The sequence below is a fragment of the Rutilus rutilus genome (genome assembly GCF_951802725.1).
Source record: "Rutilus rutilus genome assembly, chromosome: 1".
NCBI classification, from domain to species: Eukaryota; Metazoa; Chordata; class Actinopteri; order Cypriniformes; family Leuciscidae; genus Rutilus; species Rutilus rutilus.
This window is the reverse complement of record NC_140209.1, coordinates 12,147,694-12,169,890: the sequence shown is the minus strand read 5'-3', so window position 1 is coordinate 12,169,890 and position 22,197 is coordinate 12,147,694. Positions and strand designations below refer to the sequence as shown.

At 42.7% G+C, this 22,197-nt stretch overlaps 2 protein-coding genes across 2 annotated transcripts in view; one reads left to right on the top strand and one right to left on the bottom strand.

The window, feature by feature from the left end:
• LOC311287692 (uncharacterized protein) overlaps positions 1-22,197 on the top strand; it is a 412,610-nt gene that overhangs the window by 284,738 nt on the left and 105,675 nt on the right. The gene's annotated exons all lie outside the window — the stretch shown is intronic.
• LOC311297774 (uncharacterized protein) lies at positions 20,012-21,378 on the bottom strand (the record flags this gene model as incomplete). Its single annotated transcript, XM_084420210.1, has 3 exons — positions 20,012-20,109; positions 20,591-20,912; positions 21,052-21,378. The coding sequence occupies 3 exons, from the start codon at positions 21,376-21,378 to the stop codon at positions 20,012-20,014; spliced, it is 747 nt and encodes a 248-aa protein (XP_084276336.1).

Here is a 22,197-nt window from a genome sequence, read left to right as displayed (position 1 = left end):
CAGCAGTGCTTCGGCTGGGCTTGCTTCACATGCGCCCACTTCAGCACTGGTTGAAGACGCGCGTCCCGGTCATGCACGCCTCAAGGTAACCCAGAACCGTGTTATAGCTCTGGAGCCCTGGAAGGCGACCAACTGGTATCAGTCAGGCGTAGATCTGGGAACGGTCTGGGAACGGTCAACTCAGGTTGGGGCGCCCTCTACGAGGGCAGGCCGACGTTTGGCCTGTGGTCAGGCCAAGAGAAGTGCTTACACATAAACTGTCTGGAGATGAAAGCGGTCGAGAACGCTTTGGGGTATTTTCTTCCCCTCTTAAAGGGCCACCACGTCTTAGTCCGCACGGACAACATGTCGGTGGAGTCCTATATAAACCGCCAGGGCTGTCTTATATCAGGGAACCTTCACACATTTGGCGGAACGCCTCCTTGTGTGGTCTCAGCACAACCTGCACTCTCTGAGAGCGGCGCATGTGCCAGGCTGTCTGAACGTGGGTCCAGACATGCTGTCCAGGGACAACGTTCCCCCAGGGGAATGGTCCCTTCACCCTCAGGTAGTCCAGTTACTGTGGGACACCTTCGGCAGAGCGGAAGTCGACCTCTTCGCGTCGCTAGACAATGCTCATTGCCCAATGAGCAAAGAACAGGGATGCGCTGGCCCACAACTGGCCCAGCTGCCCGCTCTATGCTTTTTCCCCAATTACGTTGTTACCACAGGTAATCAAACGAATCAGGGAGAACAAATGCTCTGTGCTCCTCGTAGCACCACTTTGGAGGAACCAAGTTTGGTTCCTGGAGCTGATGCAGTTAATGAGCACGGCCCCATGGCCGATTCCGGTGAGGAAGGATCTTCTCTCTCAGGCCAAGGGCGCGTTTTGGCATCCACGCCCCGAGCTTTGGGCCCTGCATGTATGGGCTATCAATGGATACCTGTTGACCTCCCAGTAGGAGTGTTAAACACGATTACACAGGCTAGAGTGCCCTCTACTAGACGGCTCTATGCTTCCAAATGGTCAGTGTTCTCTGGCTGGTGCTCGGCTCGAAACTTGGATCCACAATACTGTGGGGTGATGGAGGTTCTCTCCTTCCTACAAGAGCTTTTGGATGAGGGCAGGTCCCCCTCCACGCTCAAAGTGTATGTATCAGCCATAGCTGCGTTTATAAAACCAACGCATGGCCAGTCACTGGGTAGGAACCCTCCTTGACCCCTTTCGGTTCCCGTATGGGACCTTTCCACGGTCCTAGAGGTCATGAAAGGTAACCCCTTTGAACCACTACAGTCTATGGATCTAAGGTATCTCTCGCTTAAAACCGTTTTCCTGATGGCTCTCTCCTCAGTCAAACGGGTGGGTGACCTGCACGCGCTCTCTGTGAGCGCCACGTGCCTTAAGTTTGGGCCTAATGACTCCAAAGTCATCCTCAAACCGAGACATGGCTATGTCCCCAAGGTGCTTGCCACCCCTTTTAGAGCGCAAGTTATTTCCCTGTCAGCTCTCCCTGGGTCTGACAGCGAGAATGACGTGAATCTCCTTTGCCCGGTCAGGGCGATGAGAATTTACGTTGTACGTTCTGCTGCCTTCAGACAGTCAGAACAGCTCTTTGTTTCTTTCGGTGGCCGCGCTAAAGGTCTAGCTAGTGTATCCCCTCCACCTCACCCCGACTCGAGGTTGCCAGTTATGCTGCAGGATCCAGCATGAACGTAGGCTGCTACAAGGAGCTTCCAATGGCAAGTGACAAATCCTACACAGTAAGTTCAGCGTCTCAGCATAATGACAGAGAAACGGGCTCTGATAATGCTAATGTTAGCAATGACAACTCGCCATTTTTATTTCCCAAACAATTCCTTACCTTTTCAATTCGATGACACACCTCCTCCATATGCGTTAACGTAACGTTACTTTGCACGAACATGCATAACTTTGTTCGACTGTCATGAATATTTGAAATGTCCATTTACATTAAGTGCAAGTTAGCCAAACATAGATGAATCTTACCTGTCCAGGAGAAAATTAGCAACATTGGCGTCTGTCTTCAAATTCTTCTCCGGTTTCAGCCGTCTCCATCTTTCAAAGGCATCTCCTATACAAATCCTTGATTTATTTTGGACTTTATCACGACGTATTTGGATTCATAACGAGGTCTTTTAGGTTTCGTAACGTTAGAATTTTTTTTCCAACACGTTTGTAGCTGCAGCTGTGGTAACTAGAGCAGAGCTGGCAACCCGGATGCCGCAACACTACTGACTTTGTGATAGGTAGATAGGTGGAGGGCGGCGCATCAGGCCAAAACACAACATGACAATATCAACATCAGTTGAGGGCTGCAACTTCACTTTTATAATGACCAGTGATGGGAATAACGGCGTTATAAATAAACAGCGTTATTTTTTTCAGTAACGAGTAATCAAACGAATTACTATTTCCTCCGTTACAACGCCGTTACCGCTACTGTCAATAAAAATACGGCGTTACTATAATTGAGATCACTGAAGTGGTTTTCATCCGAGTAGGCTCTCTCTCAGCCAAATGAGCTGCAAAGTTTTTTCTCTGGTGTGTGTGTTTGTTAAACTTTTTCTTCTTTTTTTTTTACTTTTCTTTTTTAAGTAACGCAATAGTTACTTTCCCTGGTAATTAGTTAATTTTGTAATGATGTAATTCAGTTTCTAACGCAGTTACTTTTTGTGAGAAGTAACTAGTAACTATAACTAATTACTTTTTTAAAGTAACTTACCCAACACTGATAATGACAATATCCTGGCCGGACTAATGTTGTCAGTGATATAAGTATTTGAAATGAACATGATTTCTTAATGTCTAGTGACATATCAGGGCCATTTTATGATTAATTGAAATACATTTCTTACATACGGTTCCTTTAACATGTTACATGTCAATAGCCATCAAACACATCAAATGTCGATCACATTTAGAATAAGAAAAAAATTGCAATGCAAGGATACAGAATTGATTAGTTCTCTGGGGTTCGAGTCATCTATCTCTGGGGTTCGAGTCATTCAGTTTTATGTCATGCAACTGTATGTTGTTATTAGGCTATATATACTGTATTGTGATATACTGTAAGTGATTTTCCCCATCATAGATAAAGTTTAAATTACCAACTCTGTTGGTACATTCATATGGAGAAGAACCATCATGATAGAAATTCAAAAAAATTTGTATTGAAAGAAGTAAATGTGATGACCAGGGTCTGTTTTTGTTATGTTTGTGTTTGGATTTTGTTTTATTTCGTTCAGTTTCCTTGATTCTGCCAGTGTTTATTGTATTCAATTATTTCTAGTTTGCTTAATTATTAGTTCCCTTGTTTCAGGTGTGCTGTCTTGTTAGTTTGTATGGTACTTCTCGTTGTTCTCATTTGCCCCAGCTGTGTCTCGTTCCCTGATCCCCTCTGTGTATTTAAACCCTGGGTTGCTCTCTTGTTGGTTGTCAGTTATTGTATGTAGGTTCTGTGTGCATGTACCTGTTTCCCGTTCTGAGTTTATCCTGTTCTGAGTCAATTAAAGTCTACTGCTGCATTTAGATCCGACTACCACCTCTGCTTCAATGAGAATCATGACAGAATAACTGACCACCACAACGGATCTAGCAGGTAGTTCCCAGGACCCCGTTATGCATCCTGTAGCAGTGACCATGCGTCTCCGTCAGGGGAATCAACCCATCGAGGACTATGTGACGGACTTTCTGGAACTGGCTTATCAGACTCCCTTGGATGAGGTCTGTTTGATGCTGTTTTTCCGTAGAGGACTGTCCGAGCCCCTCTATTCGTCGATGCCTGAGCCTAACGGGACTCTGGTTCAGTATATCGAGTGGGCTCTTTCTATGAGCGGTTCGTCGTTTGCAGTGGGCTTAGCGGATGAGGTACAGGTGCTTCATGTGGGCTTCATTGAACCAGTGCTTCTCACGTGCTCTGCCGAGTCAGCACTTCACGTGAGTCCCATTGATCCAGCTTTACACATGTTCTCCGTCGAACCAGCGCTTCATGAGAGGTCCGCTGAACAAACGCCGCAAGAGGCTTCCGCCGAACTAGCGCTAGAAATGAGTCCCATTGAGCCAACGCTTCAAAAGGGTCCCGCTGATTCCGCTCATCGCGTCTGCACAGCCGAGCCCGCTCATCGCGTCTGCACTGCCCAGTTGTCTGAATCCAGCCCTGCCCAGTTGTCTGAGTCCAGCCCTGCCCAGTTGTCTGAGCCACCATTCCCAGCGGTGCGCCTTCGCCGACGTAGGAGGAAGAAGAGGAGGACTCGCTCGGCTCGATTGGTTCCGGAGGGCGTTCCCCTGCGCCTCGCCCCCCCCCCCCCTTTTTTTTGGGGGGGGGGGGGGGGCAGTAGGCACCCTAAGAGGGTCATGGAGGCGGCGCCTACATGGACCCTTGCACGGCTTTATATGCCTGAGCTTCCTGTGTCGCCTGAACTTCCTGTGTCGTCTGAACTTCCTTTGCCGCCTGAACTTCCTAGGTTGCTGGCCCCGTCCAGTTCTGTGCTTCATATGCCCTGGTCCCCGTCTGAGTCTGCTCCACCCTGGTCCCCGTCTGAGTCTGCTCCACCCTGGTCCCCGTCTGAGTCTGCTCCACCCTGGTCCCCGTCTGAGTCTGTGCCACCCTGGTCTCCGTCTGAGTTTGCGCCGACAGGGCTTCCGTCTGAGTCTGCTCCGCCGTGGCCGCCCGCACGACCTGCTTCGCCGTGGCCGCCCGCACGACCTGCTCCACCATGGCCACCCGCTTCGATGCCGTCCTGGAATCCATGGTCCCTAGCTACTCTGTCAGGGACTCCAGGACGCCCACCCTCCCCTCCCAGGTCATCGTCTTGGTCTTGAACGGCATGAGGTCACGCCTTCCGGAAGGGGGGAATTATGTGATGACCAGGGTCTGTTTTTGTTTGTGTTTGGATTTTGTTTTATTTCGTTCAGTTTCCTTGATTCTGCCGGTGTTTATTGTATTCAATTATTTCTAGTTTGCTTAATTATTAGTTCCCTTGTTTCAGGTGTGCTGTCTTGTTAGTTTGTATGGTATCTGTGTATTTAAACCCTGGGTGCTCTCTTGTTGGTTGTCAGTTATTGTATGTAGGTTCTGTGTTCGTGTACCTGATTCCCGTTCTGAGTTTATCCTGTTCTGAGTCAATTAAAGTCTACTGCTGCATTTAGATCCGACTACCACCTCTGCTTCAATGAGAATCATGACAGTAAGAAAGCTATAAGAAATTGAGATTGAGACCAAAAACGCAGCATGTAACTGTTAAAAAAACTGACTGCATGCTTGTTTATAAGAAAGTTTGGGAATTATTAACTCATTTATGTGTCCGGCGCTGTCACATCACGTCAGGTGTCAAAAGAACGAAAGACTCAGAAGAATCAGACTGGTTCATTCAAGAGATGAACTAATCATTTCTCTTTCCGGTACAGAACCCATAGGATTTTGCGCATGCGTGGTCAACATAAAATGAACGAATCACGTTACGTTGCATTCGGAGATCGACTATTTTTGACTGTCAAAATGCCGGCAGACACAGCTACAGTGAGTTGTTCAAAACCTTTATTTTTAGTAAACTCTCACACAAATAATGTTCTCAATGCTCCATTTCATGTGTAGAGCCCCTGGTGATACTTCAAGCAAAGTTTCATGTTGTGTCGAGCCTTCTTAGTGTTTTTAAAATACTATTTTTGGCAATTTGACCGAAAAACGAAAATACGGTCAAACTTAAAAGTACCGTTTCTATTCTAATTATGCTTTTGAACGAAAGTTTGCCTTGGGTATATTAACAAAAAGACCCTAGGTTGCATTTTGGCAAGAGTTACCCTTTAAACATCAAGAGTCAAACTGCCCAACCAAAGCATCATAATGATCATCATAATGATGACATCAAACCAAACTATTATTATTAATAAATCATCATCATCTAAACCTCTGTTAATCTTAATAAGGACTTTTGTACACATATGACAGATGTAAATCGGTTTAGTAATAAGTGAAGCTGGAAATGCTGTTTGTGGGGATATTTAATGAAGTTAGAGCCTGACATCAAACAAATGTTTAGATGTCAACCCAGTTTTCATTTTCAACCAAAATTTGACATCTGAGTGAAGTTGGCGTCCATGTCCAATAAGATTTCTATCTTGGGTGACCTCACATTGTGATCATAGTATGAGCACACAGTGAGTGCACTATGAGTTTACATTTTAGCTCACTGTGACTCACATTGTAATCATATGGAGAGATCACTGTGAGATCAACGTGTTGACTGGGTGAGAGGGCCCAATCATAATTCATTAACTGTTAACTACTTACTAAATTCAGCTCATTATTTATTTTAAACTTACTATCAAATGCACATGATGTTCTAACACAACAAGTGTTCAGCCCAGTTAAGTTTTTGTGTGACTTTTCCAGAAGTCAGAGAATGGAGGTGCAGTCAGGGTACTTCTTACTCCTCCTTAAAGCGGCAGTTTGATTTGGTTTATCCATTTATCCATTTATCCTATTTTCTTTCTCTCTCTCTCTCTCTCTCTCTCTCTCTCTCTCTCTCTCTCTCTCTCTCTAAGGAAAGTATAACTATAACCATATTTTGTCATTAAACCTTTTCAATTACAAATAATGTGCTAAATAGTTTTGATTTGGTATTGACTTGATATATAGTATAATAGTGCTATCTATTGCAATACATTATCGTCACTCTCTATAGCAATGCTCTCCCACATATTAATATATTGTAACTGCGCTTATTTACGTCGATGGTATAAGTAGCAGTGGGTGGAATAGACAAGAAATGTACAGTTTACTACAATCTTGCTGACAACTTTTCTTTAGTCATTCGGCAGTCTCGCAGACTGAACCCCTGCAGGAAATCCACCCTTACACTCTTAATATGAAGATAATTCTTCATCATCAGATGTTTGAGTGACACTATGTCCAGTATCAGGAATAATACAGTATGATCTGTGTGTATCAATACACAACTCTGAGATCACAACATGAATGTGTGCAAGAATAAACTGAGCATGTTCAAATGAACTCTTTCCAGACTAATTCCACTAAATGTCTTTAGAGAAAATACAGATTTCTTTACCTGTGAGAAGTGAAGAGAGAATGATCAGTCCCAGCAGACACAGATCACACTTATCAGCCATTTTGTGTTTCTGTCAGTCTTTCTCTTCATTATATATAGTTATACTTCCTTTTAAACATCATCAGCTCCTCCTCTGGTTGGTTACTTCCTCTGATCTCATCAACTGAGTGTTTAGTCCTGACTCTATGATACAGCTGAAGAAGCGATCAGAAAGATCTCTGGTGTAAAACTGTGTTGACTTTGAAAAGCTCTGGATCAGAAAGTGAGCTGAACTGTACAGTGGCGTCCAGAAACCAACCAAGTCCATAAAGAAGTATTATGTTTGACACTGAACAAAGTGCTTTAAAATGAACCGTTCCACACAAATCAATACAAACATATATTTATCCTCTCATTAGCTATGTTTCCATCACCCTGTTTTTATGCATATTTTGAAGTATCGCATCAGAAACGAGTGATGGAAACGCAAAATCTCTAAACTTTACGTTTGGATGGAAACCCAGCTATTGTAGCTACTGATTATTTGTCAGAGAAAACTATTTCAACATAATGAAATATTGTTATTTTTAAGTGACCCAATACAGTGTCCTCAGAGTAATTTTCATGTGTCTATTTTTTTCATTTATTTTTTCCATCACATCACTAACACATTGTGTTGCTATATGTGTGTGTACCACAAAGCTTTTATTAGGCTACTAAGTTTGTGCTTGTGAAACCACAAATTCACAACCTCCAGAAGTGTTGCACTGACAGATGTGTCAAGATCACAGTTCATCTATATATACACCGCAAAAACTCCAGAGTTAAATTAACTCTCCTGTGAGTTTATTTTAGACCACACTCAAAAGTGTTAAAATAAGGATACATTAAAAGTCAAGGGCCCAACTAAAGCAAACACTGATCACCATAACGGTGTGATTTTCTCCTTCTGTGATTCTGCTTGTTAACATCAGGTGTCTTCAATAATTGTCAATTATCACTCAATTAATCAGTTAATAATTAATTATAACTTAGTTATATCTTAATTATAACTTTAACACTGCTTCACTCTTAACAATTTTAACTCTCTTAGGGGCTATTTACACGGCACCATTTCCATGTTACACTTTTTTCGTTCATCTACACGACAAAATTATGTTTTGGGGCCTGATAACGCAAATGTTTGAAAACAGTCTCCTCGTAAACAATCAAAATGTGAATCTCTGAAGACGATGAGGTCATGCACATGCGTATTACGTGTTCAGTCTATAGTGTTCCATCGCCATCTGATGGCCTGGCAGCAGAATACAGCGTTTTTAGTCGTTTTCGCGGATCAGTGTGAATGGGGATCGTTTTGACAACGGTGTCGACTGTACACAGAAAACTCAAAGGAAAGACTTCCCCGTTTTAAGCATAACTGGGTTGTAACAACCAGACGAGAGAAAAGGTGATCAGGTGGTTTTGGTTATGTTTTGACATAATCAGCAATTAACCTGAATGACTGAACTAATTTATAGTCTAATCTGGTTCCGGTGCTTAAACGGTTCTTGAAACGGTACTTAAGAAAACTAAACCGCACACACTTTATCAAAAAAATAATACCTCTGTGTGTGTGTGTGTGTGTGTGTGTGTGTGTGTGTGTGTGTGTGTGTGTGTGTGTGTGTGTGTGATTTTCTGAAAAAGATTTTCTGATTTCTGATTAAATGAAAAATTGTGCCGTTTAAAAGGCTACTGATGAAGTTTGATTTTAGCCTTAGATTTATATTTTAGATCGCATCCATCGTGTTTAGCTGCTGTTAGCTCGATTAGCTGCTATTTGAAAATGGCGGTCACAAGTTACTCTTCAGTCTTGTTGGCCACGGTAACCCCGCCCCCAGCCTCTGAGGCAAACGGTTCTTTCTTGGCTCCGTTCTAGACCCTGCAATGATTTGGTGCTACTTAAGAACCAGTTTTACTGGTTCGGAGCTGGTGCTTTGGCGGTGGAAAAACAATGAACCGATTTGAAACTAGGCTCTGGCTCCGAACCAGCAGCACCCCGTCCTGTCCCGTCAAATGGCGGGGCCTCCATGTGTGGCCCCTCGACGGGAACCTACGGACCTCCCAGCGAGTCCAAAACACCATTTGTGAGGCTAGAGGTCTGTCCACAAGACACCTCTTTGCGTGCTCGAAAACACTTGAGTTAAGATCAAAATTTTGTCTTTTCATATTATGACTTTTACAAAACAGAGAAATATCTGACACTGAGCAGAAATATTTAACACACACAGTATAGCCTCATATAAATATACTTGATATTGATATAATAATAATAATAATAATTCATTACATTTATATAGCGCTTTTCTCGGCACTCAAAGCGCTTTACATAGAAGGGGCAATCTCCTCAACCACCACCAATGTGCAGCATCCACTTGGATGATGCGACGGCAGCCATATTGCGCCAGAACGCCCACCACACACCAGCTTACTGGTGGAGAGGAGACAGAGTGATGAAGCCAATCAGTATATGATATACTTCATACTTGATATGCAAGATTTGCAGTTGGCATTAAAATACTAGACTTAAGCCCTATTCGCACGGGATTAGTATTACCTGGCGACCTCTTGTAATTTGTAATAATTGCGGAGGTTGTCTGTGATCTTAATCCCGTGCGAATCGGCCATGTCTGTAATTTGTAAAGTAAAAATTCCCCCGCAAATGACCTACCATATTTCGGCGAACACCGAGGTCCTGTGATAATATTAGTCCCGTGCGAATCGGCATCTCTGTGATTTAACTGGGTGCCTATATCATTTTTTCAAGGTTTTTGTTTCCTGTGCACTTTTTTATCCATCTTTCGTGAAGAATGGAGGTTGTGTTGGAGTGTTCTGATAGTATTTTGGGTGCTGGGTCATATCTATACACCATGATATGATACAACTATACAATTAGCAGAAAGAGAAAGCTGAAAACCATGATTAGATGGAGATGAATGAATGACATATATACTGTACATAGGCGTAATTTGCTGGTGGGACATGTCCCCGCCACTTTTTGCTAAGGTCGATATTGTCCCCACCACTTTTGAAACATCTCGCGGCACGAATGTAGCCTACCAATACAAATAAATAAAACATCTCCAGTTAACTAGCAGAGCATTCATTTAGTTCGTTTGTAAGAGGCGATCTAGCGCTGAAATGTGTTGTTTTTGAAATCAAGTGATCAAAGTGCTCGTTGCCGCTGCGATCATAATACTGTATTCTCTTGTGGCTCGCGCACAGTCTTCACTCGGACGCGCGCTTCAATCCGTTGTGGAGACTCTCTATTCGTTCCGGTGAAATTACAAAAGAAAATGCATACAAACGTATGCTTGCCTGATATACAACCACTGATAAACATAATCGGTTTTGATGAGAAAAAAAAAAAAAAAAAAACCAGTGTGGATTAGAACCTAGAACCTCACGCACTTGGCAAACGTTCTACCACTAGACCATTTTACTATACACTTTGTTTAACGGATTTATGTATTTATTCACGTGAAAATTCTCATCATAAACAACATTTATCAAACCTCATTAAACGACAAATTAAACCCAATGCACTATTTAAATCGATTGCTGGACATCGTAATGTTATTGTACATAAGCCTACATCGATTTATGATTTAGCATTCATAAATCCCCCCCTCCCCCGTTAAAACCCGTCCCACACCCACTTTTTAAAACAAAGTTACGCCACTGCATATAGCAGCATGCGGTGAGGAACATTCTTCTGTTTATGATATATCATACAGCTAGACCTATAACGACAAGTCATTTCCAAGCAATAGCCTATTGACATCATATCCGGGAGATAAGTCAGTAAATTCGAGTAAAATCACAGGCTTCGGTTATCCCGTGCGAATGCGCCACACCAAATTCAGACGTGGGGGGGGTAATTTCTAAATCACACGAGGTCCCCAGATAATACTAATCCCGTGCGAATAGGGCTTTACCCGAAGAGGAACACTGGCAGCTGAACTTGAACTTTAGTCAAGTGTGTCAGAGGTTTTGGGTTCTAATCCGTTATTTTTTTTATTTTTTTTACCGATTATGCTCATCAGTGGTTGTATATCAAGCAGGGACACTTTGTGTCCATTATATTTTGAGATTTCACCAGAAGGAATAGATATGAGGCGCCGTCTAGGGCTAAAATCAAACTTCATTCACGCACATATGAAACCCTTGCATTATACACCTACTAGGTAGTCACACATACATGTATACTGCTGAATGCTCAAACTAATACATATGAAATGCACAACTTCTAAAGTCGCTCACGCACACACACACGCAAACTCTACACACACGAGATGCGCGGAACTCTCCACGCACATACTCATCTGAGACGCGAGCAACACACACACACACACAAATTCTCCGCGCACATACTCATCTGAGACGCGAGCACACACACAAACTCTCCGCGCACATACTCATCTGAGACGCGAGCACGCAAACACAAACTCTCCGCGCACATAATCATATAGACGGCGCCTCATAAATAGATCGATCTCTGCAATATATTGAAGCGCGCGTCCGAGTGAAGACGGTGCGGTGTGCGCGAGCCACAGAAGAAAACACTGTATCCGCGCCACTGATCGCAGCGGCAACGAGCAGCTTTGATCACTTGATTTAAAAAACACATTTCAGCGCTAGATCGTCTCTTATTTAACTAACGAACTAAATGAATGCTCTGCTGGTTTACTGGAGATGTTTTATTAGTGTAACATTCGTGCCGCGAGATGTTTTATAGGGGGCGGTAAAAAACGTCAGGCACCGAAATCAGGCACCGAAAGTTTCGTTCTTATTCGGTCTCGTTACTACCGTTACGTCGGGGCAGAAGACAATAGTGTCCTTGGTGTGTCAAAATGGGTTCTGGACATGATGACATGAGGTTACTCGATCCAATTTGCTCACAGACCACCCTGCTTCGCGGGCAAAGTCAATACTTCAGTGAAGAGCAACGTGGCTCACGTCCTCCGTACTGAAGTACTGAGCTTACTGGCGAAAATGCTGTCAGGCTTCTATGGGCGTTACTTCCTCGTTCCCAAGAAGGATGGTGGCATCATGCCCATCACAGACCTTAGACATCTGAACTACGCCCTCACGAAATGGCTGTTCAAGATGCTAACTTTGAAACGAATCCTCGCGCTAGTATGCCCAGGGGCTTGTTTTTTTCTCAGTGGATCTGAAAGATGCATACTTTCATATCCAGATTGCCCCCCTTCACAGACCGTTCTTGAGGTTTGCATTTGAAGGGGTTGCATACCAGTATACAGTCCTACCATTGGACTGTCTCTGGAACCACGCACGTTTAAGAAGTGCATGGGTGCGGTGTTTTTCCCCTGAGACAGAAGGGAATGCACATCCTCAACTACCTCGATGACTGGCTCATTCTGGCCCAGTCAGAGGAGGAATTAAACTCTCTCAGATCTGTGCTCCTCAGCCATTTGGAATGCCTAGGACTCAGAATCAACGTAACCAAGAGCTCACTGCTCCCCAGTCAGATACCCCTTTTCCACCAACAAGAACCAGGTGCTGGTTCGGAGCTAGAGCTAGTGCCGGTTCGGAGTTGGTTCGACTGACGAGCCTCCAAAGAACCGGTTTGCTTTTCCACAGGCTAAAAGAGCCAGCGCAGAGCCAGGTCTTACGTCACAGCTACATATCATCTTTCCCAGCAATGTTAGCGCGGCTCGCCATTATTTGTACAGACGGAGATTACAAGCGAGAGTAACGGTATGTACATAACATTTATTTTTAACAATAAGATGCCGACTTTAGCCTTAGATTTATATTTTAGATCGCGTCCATCGTGTTTAGCTGCTGTTAGCTCGATTAGCTGCTATTTGAAAATGGCGGTCACAAGTTACTCTTCAGTCTTGTTGGCCACGGTAACCCCGCCCCCAGCCTCTGACGCAAACGGTTCTTTCTTGGCTCCGTTCTAGACCCTGCAATGATTTGGTGCTACTTAAGAACCAGTTTTACTGGTTCGGAGCTGGTGCTTTGGCGGTGGAAAAACAATGAACCGATTTGAAACTAGGCTCTGGCTCCGAACCAGCACCAGCTCTGCCTTGGTGGAAAAGGGGTAAGAGAATCACTTCCTGGGTGCAGTAATAGACTCAGCCGAATGAAGATTTGGCTGACACCCGAGAGCGCTCAGACCATTCAGCGGCTTTTGACTTCGTTCAGAGTAGGGGCTTGTTGCCCTCTCAGAGACTTTCAAAGGATGCTAGGCCTCATGGCCTCGACATTGACAGTACTTCTGCTGGCTCTGCTGCATTGCGCCCCCTGCAGTACTGCCTGAAACTACAGGTCCCTACCCAAGCTCAAATCGCCTTCACGTCAAGGTGGACCATGGCTGCATCAAAGCCTTGGCCCCTTGGAAAGACTTCAGCCTTTACAAGTCTAGGGCAAGCTTGGGGATGGTTTCAAGGAGGATGGTGGTCACCACGGACGCCTCTAATACGGGTTGGGAGCTCTGTGCAAGGGCAAGCCGACTTCAGATTCTTTGTCGAGTACTGAGAAATGGCTGAATATCAACTACCTGCAAATGATGGCGGTTTTGCCTAGTCTGATAACATGACCACCCCGTCCTGTCCCGTCAAATGGCGGGGCCTCCATGTGTGGCCCCCCGACAGGAACCTACGGACCTCCCAGCGAGTCCACAACACCATTTGTGAGGCTAGAGGTCTGTCCACAAGACACCTCTTTGCCTGTAAGTGGTTTGTCTTCTCCAGCTTGTTCTCAACCCGGATTCAAGACCCGGCATTGTGTGGAGTACCGTTGGTACTTTCATTCTTCAAGAGTTACTGGATGCGGGCCGTACCCCATCCACGCTCAAATTGCAGCCATTGCAGCTTCCGTGCCCCAGAGGCCAGCCAGTCATTAGGGAAATGCGACATGATTGTTCGCTTCCTGAGGGGAGAGAGGCGGCTCAGACCTCCAAACCCCACTACAGTGCCCTACTGGGACCTATCAACGGTCCTCAGAGCCTCAAGGGCCTCCATTCGAGCTGCTACAATCGACCGAATCAAAACCCCTCTCGCTTTAGACACTGCTACTGCTAACCTTAGCATCGGTAACCTGCCTTGAGTTTGGACCAGGCGACTCTAATGTCGTCCTCAGACCAAGACATGGCTATGTGCCTAAAGTGCTTTCAACTCTGTTCAAAGCACAAGTGATTTCGCTCTCTAATCTTCCCACGCACAAGACAAGCAGCAATTACACCTACTCTGCCCGATTTGGGCCCTGAGAACATATACAGAGTGCTCCGTCCAGTTCAGACAGTTGGAACTGCTCTTTGCAAGCTTCGGAGGCTGCACTTAAGGGTCTCCCGTCACAAAGCAAAGGTTATCCCGTTGGCTGGTGGATGCTATCGCTCTTGCCTATGCTTCTATCAGCCTACAAAGCCCCATAGGCATCAGAGCACTTTCCACCAGAGGCATGGCCTCCTCCTGGGCATGGCCCAGTGGAGTATCTATTAGCGATGTATGTTCAGTGGCTGGCTGATCCTATGTGGAAGCAATGAAGGCATTAGCCCTCTGCCTTGGGACCCTATAACAAGCATCCCAGACTTGCGACATAGAGCATGTCGTTCTGCTTAAACATAGCACAAACGTCTAGAAAAGCAATGATATTCAGCGCAACACCATACCCCATCAAACTCCCTCAGGCACAAAGAAATTACAGATGCAATAGCATTTCACCTGGCAAAAGATATGGCTCCCGTGACCACTGTTGAAAAAGATGGGTTTAAAAAACTGATTAAAACCCTTGATAAGCGCTATTGCAAGCCCTCTCAAAATTGTTTTTCACATGTTGCAATACCTGCTCTGTACAACAAGTGTATTATATCCTACAACATCGGGATAAACCAGGGACTTAAGTGAGGATCCTGTTTGTGGACTTCAACTCGGCCTTCAACACCATCATACCAAACATCCTCCTGTCCAAACTAACCCAGCTCCCTGTGCCCGCCTCCATCTGTCAGGGGATCACTAACTTCTAACAGAAAGGCAACAGTTAGTGAGGCTGGGAAAAATCTCATCCAGCACCTTCATTAACAGCACTGGCGCCCCCAGGGGTGCGTTCTCTCCCCACTGCTCTTCTCCCTGTACACCAACAACTGCACCGCAAAATACCCCTCTGTCAAACTACTGAAGTTTGCAGACGACACCACACTTATTGGCCTCATCCAGGTTGAACAGCTGGCTGTCTGTTGCAGTTATAACAACCTTGAGCTTAACACACTCAAAACAGTGGAGATGATCGTGGACTTTAGGAGAAACCCCCTTGCACTCCCCACTCTCACCATCCAGAACAGCACTGTGGAAGCAGTGGAGTCATTCAGGTTCCTGGGCACCACCATCTCTCAGGACCTGAAGTAGGAGTTTCACATATACTTCCTTCACCAGCCGAAGAAGTTCAACCTGTCACAGGAGCTGCTGATTCAAGTATACTCTTCAGTCACTGAAACCTCTGAGCACTGAGCACCACAACGGCCAGGCATAGGAACAGTTTCTTCCCTCCGGCAATCCACTTCATGAACAGTAAATGCCTCCAATTAACATGAGCAATAAACATGTACAATACTTAAACACTATTTATACATTTATTTATTTAACACACCACACGTTTACGTTTCCTTGCATTTGTACATGCATACCTGTACATACCATCTATTGTCTATTTTTTGAATATTGTTTTTATAATTTATTTTAATCTATTTTTTTGTATATTGTGTATTTTACTATCTATATTTTACTAATTACTAATTATATTATTTTTATTATCTGTGTCCTGTCACTGTTATTCTGTTTGTACTGTGGAAGCTTCTGACACCAAAACAAATTCCATGAATGTGCAAACATACCTGGCAATAAAGCTCTTTCTGATTCTGATTCTGATTCTGACAACAAACTGTACAAGACATGTATCAAAATGACTGACAAATCTATTTAAAGAGCTTTTTTGTATATAATATGTGTGATGATAAACCAGTCTGTGAGAGCCAGTGCAACAGAGCACAGGAACTGGGCCCTCATTAAATTATGGAATATTTAAAAAAATATATATATATTAAAAATAGGCCTATTTGTGGAAAAAAACATGGAATATTTGAGTTACATAAAAGCTTTATATTTGTTTTCTTCCTAATTGTCCTTGAAATAGTGGTCAAGAAGTCTGACTGCAACGCTATAGCCTACCTAATGCAGCGACCCATGTGGCGTGACTCTGGACCGCGAGATCCACTTTCCTGCAGAGTTTAGCTCCAACCCTAATCATCAGGCCAGCTGACAGTCTTGCCTGGGCCCGCGACGAGATAATCTTAGATGGGCCCCCCCCGCACCCAGATCTCTCCTTTTCCCTTGCTCTTCCTCTATATGTTAACAAATACAACTTTTGATTATCTGGGACCCTCATCAAACACAGCTAATCAATGTCTCCAGGATTACTAGAAAGATACAGGTAGGAGAGTTTATCAGGGTTGGAGATAAACTCTGCAGGACAGTTTACCCATCCCTGGCTAAAATCTTTGCTTGAAAAGTTTTGAATAGATGTGATAGTGATATGCGACAGTTTGGCCAAACCCACTACACACTCCTGCCAGTCGGACGGATAACAGCTCCAAACCCTAAAAGCTCCACAAAAATGTTTTCTGGACGTATTCATAGACAAGAGACACAAGCATAACAGATTGTTATGATCCAGAAGATCACATTTGCTTTTATTTTGGCCTTATGGACAATTAGAGACATTCACATGATTGTGTAGGCTGTCTGTATATGTGCACTGCATTAAAGCTAATTTTTTTTTTTGGGGTTTTTTTTTTCAGATGAAGGAAAAGGATGCAAAAAGAAAACAGTATAGCGTGCGCCTTGCACTCGACACCATATACATAATTAACACATTTGACAGACCAGACGATGCCAGTGCAGAAGGCACTTATGCTGGAACTTATACAGTTATAATTGCAACTGGTAATTATACAGTTTATTTTATTAAAACACTTTTGGATGTCATACTGTAGAAACATTACTATAATCAATTATATGAAATTAATAACACACATGACAGTTTATAGATAGAATATGTGACTGTTAACAGATGACATCATCTGATCACATTTCCTCTTACTGTTCTTGCCATAACACACAGTTCCAGCAGCCAGAGAAAAACTAACATTAAAACATCAGGGGCCCTATTTTAACGATCTGAAACGCAAGTGTCAAAGCGCAAAGCGCAAGTAACTTTGTGGGCGGGTCTTGGCGCTGTTGCTATTTTCCCGGCGGGATAAATGACTCTTGCGCCAGGCGCAAATCTAAAATTGGTTGGTCTGAAGTAGCTTCATTATTCATAGGTGTGGTTTGGGCGTAACGTGAAATAAACCAATCAGAGCGTCATCTCACATTCCCTTTAAGAGCAGGCGCGCTTGTTCTAAAGCGGATTCCTATTATAACGGCGGATTTGCCAGGCGCGCGCCAGGAGCGGTTCACAGCCAAGGAGAGCAACGCTCCCGTCAGGGACGTTGGGGATGGAGAAACCCACCCAAATTAACTTCGGTTAAAAAGGCGTATGATAATTTGGGTAAATGTGTAAGCTAGAAGTATGCTTTTATAATAAATTGTCTATCTATCTATCTATCTATCTATCTATCGTAATAATGTATGATTTGCAAAAATGAAAACTGCTGCTTCTGTGTAGATGAGAGAATCAAAGTGTATGCGCGTTGTGCACACGCTACATTGATTATGGCCAAGCATGCACCCTTAAAATAGTATGAATAACATGCGCAACGCGCCACTGACTTTAAACAATTTTTTCCTGGTTAGTGGCGCAATTGTTTTCTAAACCTGCAAAATAGCATGAAGGAATGTTTGCGCCGGAACAAGCCTCCTCTTTGCGCTAAACCGCCCAGGGAGCGCAAGTTCATTCCCTAGTTTAGCGATGTGCTTCTGTGGAGGGAAAAGCGCACTTTGCGCGGGTGCAAAATAGGAATGAAACATGTGAACAAAGTCAATTGCGCTGGGTGCAAGATAGGGCCCCAAGAGTCAAACTGACCAACTAAAGCAAACAGCGATCACCATAATGATGACATCAACCCAAACTATTATTATTAATAAATCATCAACATCTAAACCTCTGTTAATCTCAATAAGGACTTTTCCACACATATGACAGAAATAAAGTAAATTTGGTTAGTAATAAGTGAAGCTGGCTGTTTGAGGAGTTGTTTAATGAAGTTAGAGCCTGACATCAAATGTTTAGGCCGGCTACACACTGGCTGCACAGCGTGGCGTTTCTGTTGCATGAGCGTTGCGTTTTCTGTCTTTGCACACCAGAAATGTGTCTGATGCGGCGCTGCTGCTGCTAGGTGACGATACAGCAAAGACAACGTCGGCAGTTTTGACGGCAAAAAATAGGCTACAGATTGTTCTGTATTGACAAGTGCAATATTTCTCAAAATCGATAATTACTTATTTATTTATTTTAATTAAAAAATGTCACGTGAAAAATATGCGTCGGTTCTATTTCTAGCATGCATCAGCATATGTAGTCAATACACATACTATATACATATATACAATGCAATTTTATTTGCAATTTCAAAAAAGCATGCACGCGTTTTCTTTCGCACCTGAGACGTGTGTGTCACGCAGGCGGTGTACAAGATCTAACCTGTTAACATGGGAGCCGAAATAAAAACGGACACGCCACGCAGCCAGTGTGTAGCCGGCCTAACACATCAACCCAATTTTCATTTTCAACCAAAATTTGACGTCTAAACGATGAAGTTCATGTCCAATAATATTTCTAGCTGGGGTGACCTCACATTGTGGCCATAATATGAGCACACAGTGAGTGCGCTGTGAGGTTACACTTGTGACTCACATTGTGATCATATGGAGAGATCACTGTGAGATCAACGTGTTGACTGGGATGTTAATGAAAAAAAATCGGACCTTTTATTTGTAAAAAAAAAAAAAGTAATCTAAACTTGGTGTCACTATTTCTTCAGGGTGATCAGAGTTTTTTCCCTGTTTTCTGAGAAGAAGAAAATAAAACGATGAACAATCCTCTGTAAGTTTTTGCTATTGTAAATATTGCTGCAGATTGGCTCTAAACTCATCAGTATTTTATTCTAATATTGTCGGCATCTCTATTTCCTCTGGGTGCTTCGAGTCCTTCCTCCCTGCAAAATAAAAGCATTGACTGACCTCTCGTATGTGTTTTTATCATGATTGCAGATTGTTCCAGATCAGATGAGTGTGAATCATCAGATTGTGTGCGGCTCAAAACTCACCAGCTCTTCTTGCACAGATGATCTGAAGAAGAATCACAGTAGGAGCAGCAAACACTGCCATCTCAACAATAGTCACAATCACTGCAGGAAACATGAGAGGAAGAAGAGAAACTGTACATGACTGAAGTCAAGGGTATTCAACTATCAAAAGTTATTGATGAAGCTTTTACAGACTGACTGATAGTTTAATGTTATAAAGCTGTCAGTATAAATGAACGTGTCGTACCTCTGTATAATAATACAGCAGTCACACTGACTTCAGTTTCTCCTGGATCTGTGGATCACGTCTGTTAGTTCAGTTTAACACATAATGCCACATATACACAACATCATCATCACATAATACTTGGAGCTGCTCATCACAGAAATTATGGATATGTCTGTCATCATTATGAATAATATAAATCTAATATACCAAAAATAAATCTATTTGATGCTTTATTCATTCATAGATATTCATGTTATAACTTAAATGAGTTTCTAGCACACTTGCATTTCTAAGTTTGCAGAAACATTGAAATGTGGAATATCTATTTATTGACCGCATCTAAAACATACAACGTTTCCTGTATGAAAACATTAAAATGCACAAATATTGAGGAATCTTTCGAGGTTAATGTTTGGACAGTGATCATGTGATCATGAACCTTGTGTAGAAGCTGCTGCTGTAGTTCGGCTTGATGTCTTCTCAGAGTTTGAGCTTCTGACTGGAGTCAGTGTTGTTGAAGCGACTGGAGCTGCAGAAGATGAATGTTCAGACGCATCAGGACATTAACATCATATTTTCATATTGATCATGACATGCAGTTTGTGTTCAATCATCACAGCTTACAGTGGCAGTAGTTGAGAAGAGAGATATTACTGTATCATTTATTCCTGGTTTATATGAGAGTGAAACACAGTGAGCTGCTTCCCATAAACCTTCAGCTTTCCTGAATCAATGACATTATTAAGCCTTAGAATTCCTCAAACTGCATAAAAATCCTTATTCCTAATCTACATTCCTACATGGGTCATTCATGAAATATTGCATAAATCAGAAGAGTCTATTTTAGCCTAGTATGACCCATAGGAGGTCAATATTGGGAATTATAAGAATTTTTATGCAGTTTATGACCACTAATATTTTACAATTGCCAAACGTATGAAGCCATCAGAAAGAGTAGAGCCAGTGTGTGAAAGTTTTCACAAATCTGTCTGAAAAGAGTGTTTTCTCACCTGAATACTTGACAGTGTATCTGACTGAGGTCTTGAGTTGATTTCTCTGAGTAAGCTGACATCTCCACTCTCTGTTGTTATCTTCATTCAGGAGGGTTGTAGTCAGAGTGATGATACAGTGATATGGAGCTGATATCTGATATCTGGAGTCTGTCTTCAGATCAACACCAGCCTGATTCACCCACAACAGCTCAAATCCCTCAGAACGAACCCATTCATCACAGGAGAATCCAGTATATGAATACAACCGACAGAAGAGAGTCACAGAGCGGCCTGGACTGATCTCAGTCTGTGAGGATGAAGATGATGAAGATGATGATGATGATGATGGAGACACTGAAACTGAACACAAGACACAAATCACAGACTCTTCAATCATCATCTGAGTTTAAAGGGATAATCTGCCCTTTTTAAATTGACCACATAATCATAAACTTACCATGAAGAACATGCAGATAAACATTTGCATCAGTTCCTTGTTTCTGTCCGTTCACATATTGTCTGCAGGTGTAAGATCCATAATCTTCTACTGTGACGTTCTTGATGTTCAGAGAGCAGTCAGACTTCAGACTCAGTCTCTCATGTCTCTCTGTGTCTTTCTTCTTTATCCCTCCAGTAATCAGTTCAACTATTGCTGGATGTCTGAATCTGTTATAGTAGAACCATGTAGTTGATTTGCAGTCAGAAAGAGCTTTATTACAGGACAGACGGACATTTTCACCTGAACTGATGAACACATGATCCTCCACTCCACTGATACCTGAAACACAGTATATCTCAGTGATCATTATGATATTAATAAATGGAAACAATAAACCATACCAGCATAAAAAGCAGAAGATTCAAATCAGACAGTCTTTTATAATAATAGGAATAAGAAATACCCTGACTTTGAAACAAATTTAAATAATGTAATATCATCATATCTTGAACTCTTGATTTCAGCTTTGTCATAAACATTACTGGACGGCACAGGATTAGTTGATCCTCCTCTTCAACCGTAGAAAATACACTAATAACTGAACCAGAACTGATGAACACATGAGTCTCTTCTACTCCACTGATACCTGAAACACCAACACCATTATGATATTAATAAATGAAACCATAAACCATACCAGCATACAAAGCAGAAGATTCAAATCATACAGTCTTTTTCCGGTGTTTGATAGTTAATGCATTAATTAAGGCGAGACACTACAGGTGAATAGGGTAAAATTGTTAACTTACAGATATCACCATCAAACTTTACCAGTTGATTACTCGCATGAATAGGAGAAAAAAATGCATTGCAAGTTTTCTGTAATTTTATTTTTAAATATGCTAATGAGGCTATATCTAATTAAAAATGCGTTAATTTGCATATATTTTGAAGTGACAAATCTGACCATTGAAAAGAACAAGGTTCAAAATTATTTTAGCATTTTGTTGATATATTCAATGAAAATACATTATCAGAGGGGATAATGAATATCTCCTTTTGTTACCCTGTAAATCAGAAAATACTGCCAATAGGAAAATAGATTTCCGCCCTATTTTTAGGCATAAAATGTCATATAAATCAGGCCAAGAATGATATATCAACAAATCCCTCTGGACAAACCTTC